This window comes from Heterodontus francisci, chromosome 13, assembly GCF_036365525.1.
Source record: "Heterodontus francisci isolate sHetFra1 chromosome 13, sHetFra1.hap1, whole genome shotgun sequence".
NCBI lineage: Eukaryota > Metazoa > Chordata > Chondrichthyes > Heterodontiformes > Heterodontidae > Heterodontus > Heterodontus francisci.
The window spans coordinates 22,911,064-22,921,259 of NC_090383.1; the positions used below are offsets into that span (position 1 = coordinate 22,911,064).

A 10,196-nucleotide genomic window follows, 5' to 3' on the forward strand; every position below is an offset into this window, starting at 1 on the left:
CGCCAAATGACTTTGACGGTCTGCTCGGGGAACCATCCGACAGGATCCACCGTTTCCTTTTCACGTAGGGCCTTGAGGACATTCCGTGCAGACCACTGCCTGATGGACCGGTGGTCAAAGGTGTTTTCCCGCAGAAACTGCTCCACGAAGGATAGGTGGTACGGCACCGCCCAACTGCACGGAGCGTTCCACGGCAATGTGACCAGGCCCATCCTTCGCAACACCGGGGACAGATAGAACCTCAGCACGTAGTGACACTTGGAGTTTGCGTATTGGGGATCTACACACAGCTTGATGCAGCCGCACACGAAGGTGGTCATCAGGATGAGGGCCACGTTGGGTACATTTTTCCCGCCCTTGTCCAGAGATTTGAACATCGTGTCCCTCCGGACCCGGTCCATTTTACATCCCCAGATGAAGCGGAAAATGGCTCGGGTGACCGCCACGGCGCAGGAGTGGGGTATGGGCCAGACCTGCGCCACGTAGAGCAACAACGTGAGCGCCTCGCACCTGATGACCAGGTTCTTACCCACAATGGAGAGAGATCGCTGCCCCCACATGCCCAACTTTTGTCGTACCTTGGCTACTCGCTCCTCCCATGTTTTGGTGCACGCCCCGGCCCTTCCGAACCATATCCCCAGCACCTTCAGGTAGTCTGACCTGACGGTGAAGGGGACAAAGGATCGGTCAGCCCAGTTGCCAAAGAACATGGCCTCGCTCTTGCCGTGGTTAACTTTGGCTCCCGAGGCCAGTTCGAACTGGTCGCAGATGCTCATCAGTCTGCGCACGGACAGCGGATCCGAGCAGAAAACGGCGACGTCATCCATGTACAGGGAGGTTTTGACCTGAGTGCCTCCGCTGCCTGGGATTGTCACCCCTCTTATGCTCGCATCCTTCCTAATAGACTCAGCAAAGGGTTCAATACAGCAAACAAACAAGACCGGGGACAGAGGGCAGCCCTGTCTGACTCCAGATTTGATCGGGAAACTTTCAGATTCCCACCCGTTGATTGAGACTGCGCTACTGATGTTTGTGTAGAGCAGTTGGATCCAATTGCAGATTCCCTCCCCAAACCCCATTTTGGAAAGCACGTCCATCATGTAGGTGTGCGATATCCTGTCAAAAGCCTTCTCCTGGTCCAGGCTGATGAGGCAGGTGTCCACCCTCCTGTCCCGTACGTAGGCGATCGTATCCCTGAGTAGCGCGAGACTATCAGAGATCTTCCTGCCGGGTACAGTACAGGTCTGATCGGGGTGAATCACCAACTCCAGAGCAGACTTGACTCGACTGGCTATGACTTTGGACAGAATCTTGTAATCAACATTAAGCAGTGAGATGGGCCGCCAATTTCTGATTTCTGCCCTCTTTTCTGCCCTCTCCCCCTTCTGCTTGTAAATGAGGGTGATGATGCCTTTTCTCATGGATTCTGACATGCTGCCGGCCAGGAGCATACTCTCGTATACTTCCAGCAGGTCCGGGCCGACCCAGTCCCACAGGGCCGAGTACAACTCGACCGGTAAGCCGTCGCTCCCGGGAGTTTTACTCGTCTCGAAAGACTCGACGGCCTTTGTCAGCTCGTCCAGAATTAGCGGCTTGTCCAGTCTCTCCCTCCTGCTGTCATCTAAGACCTCTGTGATAGATGACAGGAAGGACTGGGAGGCTCTGCTGTCTGTGGGCTTCGCGTCATACAGCCCAGCATAAAAGGATTTGCTGATCCTTAGTATGTCGGACTGCGAAGACTGTTTCTCTCTCCACGGATACTGCCTGATCTGCTGAGTATTTCCAGCATTTCCTGTTTATATTATAGAAATTAGGTCCCATTTTAGGAGAACATCTGTAGAGTGCATGCAATTTCTACATCGGACAAGATATTACATGTCATTCTTGCTTGGAAAGAAGGATATTAATTCACCATTGCATACAACCCAATAACAAATCCCCCAAGAGCATGAACCATATTATCATACGCCACCCAACATGCATCACTGACTGGGACCAAGTAACAACTACATCCACCCCAACAGTATGCACCACTGCATGCAACCTATTCACAATCCACCCCAACACTTTGCACCACTGCATGCAATTTATTCACAATCCACCACTCACCCCCCAACACTATACGCCACTGCATGTCACCTATTAACAATCCCCCCAACACTATGCACCACTGCATACCATTAGTCACATCACCCCAACACTATTAGCCACCACATACTGCCTAGTCACAATCCCCCTCAACACTATGCACCACTGCATGCCTAGTCACAATCCCCCTCAACACTATGCACCACTGCATGCCTAGTCACAATCCCCCATCAGTATGCACCATTGCATGCAGCCTTTTAACACCGCCCCCCCAAAACAGTATTCACCATTGTATGCCGCCTAGTCACAATCCCGCCCAACACTATGTGCCACTGCATGCTGCCTTTTAACTCCCAATAGCATGCACAATTGCATACTGCCTATTAACACCCCAACAGTATACACCATTGTATGCTGCCTATTAACATTTTGCCCCAACAGTATGCACCATTGTATGCCGCCAAGTCACAATCCCCCCCCAACACTATGCGCCACTGCATGCCAAGTCGCAATCCCCCCAACCCTAAGCACCAATGCATGTCATCTATTAACAATCCCAACACTATGCACCACTGTACCGTGAGTCTCTCTCGTTCCCACAAAACCTCCTATCTGTTCCCCTAACTATGGAGTCCCCAATGACTAATGCTCTGCTCCTCTTACCCCTTCCCTTCTGAGCAACAGGGACAGACTCTGCGCCAGAGACCTGTATCCCATTGCCTACCCCTGGTAAGTCGTCTCCCCCAACAGTATCCAAAACGGTATACCTGTTGTTCACCAATGCCCTGTATAACTGAAGCATAACATCCTTACTTTTATTTTTCAATTCTTCTCATCATAAAGGATAGCATTCCATTAGCCTTCTTTATTCATTGCTGCAGTTTTGGTCACCTTATTTAAGGAAGGATATGAATGCGTTGGAGGTGGTTCAGAGGAGGTTTACTAGATTGATACCTGGAATGAGCGGGTTGTCTTTTGAGTAAAAGTTGGACAGACTGGGCTTGTTTTCACTGGAGTTTAGAAGAGTGAGTGGAGACTTGATTGAAGTACATAAGATCAAGAATGGTCTTGACAAGGTGGATGTGGAAAGGATGTTTCCTCTTGTGGGTGAGTCCATAACGAGGGGGCACCATTTTAAAATTTGGATTGCCCTTTTAAGACAGAGATGAGGAGAAATTTTTTCTCTGAGGGTTGTGCGACTTTGGCGCACTCTACCTCAGAAGGTGGTGGAGGCAGGGTCATTGAATAATTTTAAGGTGGGGGTAGATAGATTCTTGTTAGGCAAGGGAATCAAAGGTTATCGTGGGTAGATGGGAGTGTGGAATTCCAGACACACACACATCAGCCATGATCTTCTTGAAAGGCGGAGCAGGCTAGAGGGGTCGAATGGCCTACTTCTCATAATTCGTGTTCGTATGTTTGTATCATGGGATATCTCTCCCTGCTGCACAAACTCCTTAGCATTAAATGTGGCCATTTCTTTTGTTCCTAGCACTGTAGAGGAAAACAGAAGAGTACAAGAAAACCTGTTTGTTTACCCTTCCACAATTTAGAGGTCAATTTTCCCTCCCGTTTTCCAAATTTCCCGTTTGTCTGGCAGTTCAGATCCCAGACAAGCCCCCAATTGGTTACGGCCACCTGGTGAGGGTGGTTTGCACTGTTCAACTCCCACCTGACTGCAGCAAGTATTTTTTGGTTATGAGGGTATAACCCTAACTTGTTTTATTTGTCAAATGAACAGCTGCCTTGTGGGCGTCTCGGGAGAGACCACGGCTAAGGGAGTAAACCCTAACAGAAAATCCGGAGTGGAACCCCGTAGGCGGTCATGTGTCACCTTTGGCATGTTTCCGGCAGTTCCTGCAGCCATACCGGTGCCAAACGTCGTGCTCTGCACTCCTTTGGACCCCACCAGAAAGGCCGAGAGGGGGGTTTTGACGCTTGGGCAACTCTCAACCTCCATACATTCGCCCAGGCATGCGCCATGGAGAGGTCACTCCATAGTTGCCTCACAGCGACTGACACCACTGACCACCTCTAGGCGCTTACCCATTGTCTCTCGAGACAAGGAGGCCAAAGAAAGAAGAAAGATGCCACCTATTAACAAGCCTCCCAATAGTATGCACCATTGCATGCTGCCTATTAACAACTCCACCCCCCGCAATAGTATGCACTATTGTATGCCGCCTATCAACAGCTCCCCCCCCCCCCCCCAACAGTATGCACCATTCTACGCATCCAATTATCAATCCACCCCATCATTGCATTAACATTGCTCCCGAATAGTGTACGTCCAGGACTCTAATACACAGCGATGTCCGTACACTGAGATGCTGGGATTGCAGCTGACTACAAGGACACCTTAAAGAGCCCGTAACACGGTCCCCACCAGAGCTCGGTTACAGGGCCGTCACGTTCAAACCAACGCCCTGCTCAAACGTTACCTCACATGCTTAGTCTCGGCATCCCGTGACTCTTCCGAGATGACCTGGGACTGCTGTAGGCGGCGATGCCGCAGCCCTTCCGCCTCCTTCATCGTCCTCCCCGCGCGCATACACCGGCTGATCTTGATGCGCGAGACAGGACACCACCCCCGCGCGCCCAACGGCCCAAACTAATACCAACCTCACGCGCCGCCGAGAATGCGCGTCAGGAGCGCGCGCACGCATAGCACTGGTGACTCACTGACCCGAAACGTTAACCCTGCTTCCCTTTCCACAGATGCTGGCAGACCTGCTGAGTGGTTCCAGCATTTCGTGTTTTTATTATATATTATTTATATATGACTCTCCAACTCAGATGGATGGAGTTTACTTGTGAATGTCTTATTGATGGGTAGTTTTTTTTTCTTTGGCCTCCTTGTCTCGAGAGACAATGGATAAGCACCTGGAGGTGGTCAGTGGTTTGTGGAGCAGCGCCTGGAGTGGCTATAAAGGCCAATTCTAGAGTGACAGACTCTCCCACAGGTGCTGCAGATAAAATTGGTTGTTGGGGCTGTTACACAGTTGGCTCTCTCCTTGCGCTTCTGTCTTTTTTCCTGCCAACTGCTAAGCTCTTCGACTCGCCACGTTTTAGCCCCGCCTTTATGGTTGCCCTCCAGCTCTGGCGATGGCTGGCAACTGATTCCCACGACTTGTGATCAATATCACAGGACTTCATGTCGCGTTTGCAGACGTCTTTTAAAGCGGAGCCATGGACGGCCGGTGAGTCTGGTACCAGTGACGAGCTCGCTGTACAATGTGTCCTTGGGGATTCTGCCATCTCATGCGGCTCAGTAGGGTGTATATGCTGGGGATGTTGGCCGCCTCGAGGACTTCTGCGTTGGAGATACGGTCCTGCCACCTGATGCCAAGGATTCTCCGGAGGCAGCGAAGATGGAATGAATTGAGACATCACTCTTGGTTGACATGCGTTGTCCAGGCCTCGCTGCCATAGAGCAAGGTACTGAGGACACAGGCTTGATACACTTGGACTTTTGTGTTCTGTGTCAGTGTGCCATTTTCCCACACTCTCTTGGCCAGTCTGGACATAGCAGAGGAAGCCTTTCCCATGCGCTTATTTAATTCTGCATCGAGAGACCGGTTACTGGTGATAGTTGAGCCTAGGTAGCTGAACTCTTGAACCACTTCTAGAGCGTGGTCGCCGATATTGATAGATGGGGCATTTCTGACGTCCAGTCCCATGATGTTCATTTTCTTGAGGCTGATGGTTAGGCCAAATTCATTGCAGGCAGCCGCAAACCTGTCGATGAGTCTCTGCAGACACTCTTCAGTGTGAGATGTTAATGCAGCATTGTCAGCAAAGAGGAGTTCCCTGATGAGGACTTTCCGTTCTTTGGTCTTGGCTTTTAGACGGGCAAGGTTGAACAACCTGCCACCTGATCTTTTGTGGAGGAAAATTCCTTCTTCTGAGGACTTGAATGCATGTGAGAGCAGCAGGGAGAAGAAGATCCCAAACAGTGTAGGTGCGAGAACACAGCCCTGTTTCACACCACTCAGGATAGGAAAGGGGTCTGATGAGGCGCCGCTATGCTGAATTGTGCCTTTCATATTGTCATGGAATGAGGTGATGATACTTTGTAGCTTTGGTGGGCATCCAATCTTTTCTAGTAGTCTGAAGAGACCACTTCTGCTGACTAGGTCAAAGGCTTTGGTGAGATCAATGAAAGCAACGTTGAGGGGCATCTGTTGTTCACGGCATTTCTCCTGTAGCTGGCGAAGGGAGAACAGCATGTCAATGGTGGATCTCTCTGCTCAAAAGCCACACCGTGCCTCAGGATAGTTTACCAGTCAGTTTACCTGTTACTGTCCTACTGATGGGGGGGTTTACCTGTTCATGTTCTATTGATGGGGAATTGACCGGTCAGTTTACCAGTTACTGTTTATTGATTGGGAGTTTACTGGTCACTTTACCTGTTACTGTCCTACTGATGGGGAGTTTAGCGGTCAGTTTACCTGTTACTGTCCTACTGATGGGGAGTTTAGCAGTCTGTTTACCTATTGCTGTTCTATTGATGGGGAGTTTACTGGTCACTTTACCTGTTACTGTCCTATTGATGGGGAGTTTAGCGGTCAGTTTACCTGTTACTATTTATTGATGGGGAGTTTACCTGTTACTATCCTATTGATGGGAGTTTACCTGTCAGTTTACCTGTTATTGTCCTACTGATGGGGAGTTTAGCGCTCAGTTTACCTGTTACTGTCCTACTGATGGGGAGTTTAGCAGTCTGTTTACCTATTGCTGTTCTATTGTTGGGGAGTTTACTGGTCACTTTACCTGTTACTGTCCTATTGATGGAGAGTTTACCTGTTACTATTCTATTGATAGAGAGTTTACCAGTTCGTTTACCTGTTACTGTTTATTGATGGGAGTTTATCTGTCAGTTTACCTATTGCTGTCCTTTTGATGGGAATTTACTGGTCAGTTTACTTGTTACTGTCCTATTGATGGAGGGTTTACCTGTTATTGTTCTATTGTTAGGGAGTTTACCGGTAAGTTTACCTGTTACTTTCCTTTGGATGGGGAGTTTACCTGTCATTTTATAGAGTCATTGAGTCGTTTACGGCACAGAAGAGGGCCATTCGGCCCATCGGGTCCATGCCAGCTCTCCACGGAGCTATGCAGTCAGTCCCACTTCCCGGATCGATCCCCGTAGCCCTGCAAGTCCATTTCTCTCAGCCATTAACTTCCTCTTGAAGTCATTGATCATCTTCACTTCCACCACCCTTGTGAGCAGTGAGTTCCAGGTAGTTACCATACACTGTGTAAAAAAGTGATTCCTCATATTTCTCTGCATCTTTTGCCCAAAACTTTCAATCTGTGTCCTGTAAACCGTGGCGTGGAGTCAACTCCCCTTTGGCCCCTTTATTCCCTTCGCGCACTTGATCCTGGCCATCACGTGGGACTAAGTCCTCTTAATTCAGGCTCAGGCTGGGTGTTCGGGATATCAGGGATACAGGAGAGCCACCCTCCACCTAATCCACCGGCTACAGTTAATGGCTTAGTACAAAGAGGAGGAAACTCAGTGCTTTCTTTAACTATCAATTTACTTTATTCACATTGTTGTACAATGTAAGAATAAGGCTTATACACTTGGTTAGACAAAAGCATGCAACTCAAACTGGGTTATACAGTTAATAACAAAGCTAACTAGAATCGATAAGCACACCCACTAGGTTCCTCTGACCTTTCCCTGACCTAGTCACAGAAAACAAAGGATAATACCCGAAAAAGGGGAGAGCTGACGCTGGCCAGGCATTCCGTTCTCTCTCTCTTTTACATCGTCGCCGCGTTGCTCACGCAGGTTCTTCCACTTCCGCAATGGTTGGTCTCCGGAGTTTCTCGCTGGTTCTGTGCCTGAGATTCTCCATACTTATTCTCTTTCTTATCTCTTCAAACTGTGCTGTTTCTTTCCTGTTGGTTTAGGCCTGCTCACCTCGTTCGTATCTTCTCCTTATTGGCCCAGGCCCAAAGACCCCGGTATCACACCGTGTCCAAATAAGGCTCTATTCCTGTGATCTATCCTTTGTCTGTCACATAAATTAATTAGTTCAAACTGGTTTTTACCAGCACAGGCCAGTGTCTGAGCTCAGGTTACTTTAGTTCACAAGCAATCCAACAGACTCTGTACTTCTTGCAGCCCCTGGCCAACATCTCCCCCCTCTTGATCCAAAGATACCTATCTTAGGATCATCAAGTTTCCCTTCTCTGTGGACCATTCCTGAGAACGTCATTGTCCCCCAATGGGTGTGCTATACCGTTACATACAAAAAGATACATCTATAAAACTTAGTATATACAGTTTTTTTTTTACAGTTTTTGTTTATATTGATAACTGTTCCTTCTGTTTCATTATAGTCCCATCATCCAATCTTTGCAAAATTTCATTTTTCCACCTTCTAAGCTGATATACATTGAGTACAACAATTATTAGTGCACATAGAATCACTATGACAGCAATATGTGATACAATTCTGACCCATGGATGTATTTGAACATTAGATCCCCAATTCCAAAACTTACTCCAAAACCCTGGGTCACACAACAGTTCGTTTGCCTTGTCGGCATGAGTTCTAATTGTTTTAGTGTGTTTATTCCATTGATGAATTATCTCTTTTGCCTCTTCTGCTATTTGTGCCCAATCCGCTGTTAGGTGTGGGATGGGTGGTAATTCGGTGGCAATATATTCCTGTACTTCTTGATCTGTATCAGTACGTTGGATCGTGAGTTTCTCCTTTATCACTATCCTCGTTATTGGCTTAGGCAGGACTTGTCCACCAACAACCAAGTCCGAGGTTACATTGCGAATGGCTACATTGTGTCCCTCCAGAGGGCACTGTTTCCATCCCTTGTTGTAGTTCATTGCAGCCGTGGCTATGTAATACGTTTGCCCCACAAGGGCATATTGTAAAAAGGTCTGGTTATTAACAGGCAGAATGGACAATGAACAATTTTCATAGGTGCTGAGCCCGCAATTTGTAAGTTTCTGTCTCGTTATCTCTTCCGGACAGGCCCAGTGATTCCCCCCTTGATGACATTTTGACAAATCTACCCCTTTCTCAACACCATCCATTACAATAGCATGAGATGGTGGGTTACTTAAAGATATCCAAATACCCTCTTGGTACTTGCCCACGTTATGGACTCTCTTTAAAGGGTAGGTCAAATTACTTCCGTGTCAGGGAATATGAAACACTGCCCCAGCATAATATCTTCCTCTATCCTCGTCACAGGTAGCTAACACTCTGTTAGTTAAGGTCAAACTTCTGTTCCCTCCGGTATACCCAATGTTTTTCCCGCGCACGCCAACCCATCCACTCCCGCATAATACAAATTTAATCTTCTCATTTTCCTTTGTTGGTTCGAACTATCTTGATCTGCGGAGCAAAGTTGTTTCTGGCCACGGGATAGTCTTCCCGCGTCGACACTACTTCAGGCACGTTCATTCGTCGTGACAGCTCCGATGCGGGTTCACCTATAGTCCCAAATATGGTCAATCCAATAGCAATGCAATGTATCACCCTCTTCATTTTGGGCTGGTCCTGTAATATACAAGTGTAATTTCTGCTCTTATTTACAGTTTCTTTCTTATCCTATTTTAAGTCCAGTCTCTCCATACACTGAGCCAGACTGTCTATATCTTGTTCCCAATTTGTTTCTGATTCCAACCGTCCATTTCTTCTAGCCCACTTACTTCCCCTGTTTTCTTTATTTTTCTTTCATTTTTTCCCTCGATTTCTCCCTGTATGTGGATGTACAACATCAGGTTGTCTTTCAAACACTTCCGCTTGGATCTGCAGTTGATCCTGCTCTTGATCTCCCTGACCTTCGGCCGAAACATCGGTAGCATCAAGCATCACATGCCAACTGTGATTATCTTGTTTTTCTCCTACTAACTTTAACTGATTAATGTGATACCAGCCACACTTATCTGGTGCCGTCAATAATTTGTATACAGATGGACTAGCTTTATCTACTATCTCATAGGGACCGGTGAACTTTGGACCCAAGAATGAGGTGGGCTGATATATTCTGATCATTACCCTTTGTCTGGGGTCCAACTCTATCGGGCTGGCTTTCGCATCAAAATAAGCCTTGCTTTGCTGTCTCTT

The 10,196-nt window shown here is 47.8% G+C and overlaps 1 protein-coding gene across 1 annotated transcript in view; it reads right to left on the bottom strand.

The window, feature by feature from the left end:
• The window catches only part of apmap (adipocyte plasma membrane associated protein), a 57,106-nt gene extending 52,378 nt beyond the window's left edge, over positions 1 to 4,728 (bottom strand). Inside the window, exon 1 of the mRNA XM_068044519.1 lies at positions 4,530 to 4,728. Within this exon, the coding sequence (XP_067900620.1) occupies positions 4,530 to 4,639 (110 nt within the window). The 5' untranslated portion in view covers positions 4,640 to 4,728. The remainder of the gene's footprint in view (positions 1 to 4,529) is intronic.
• Positions 4,729 to 10,196: the final 5,468 nt, after the last annotated feature.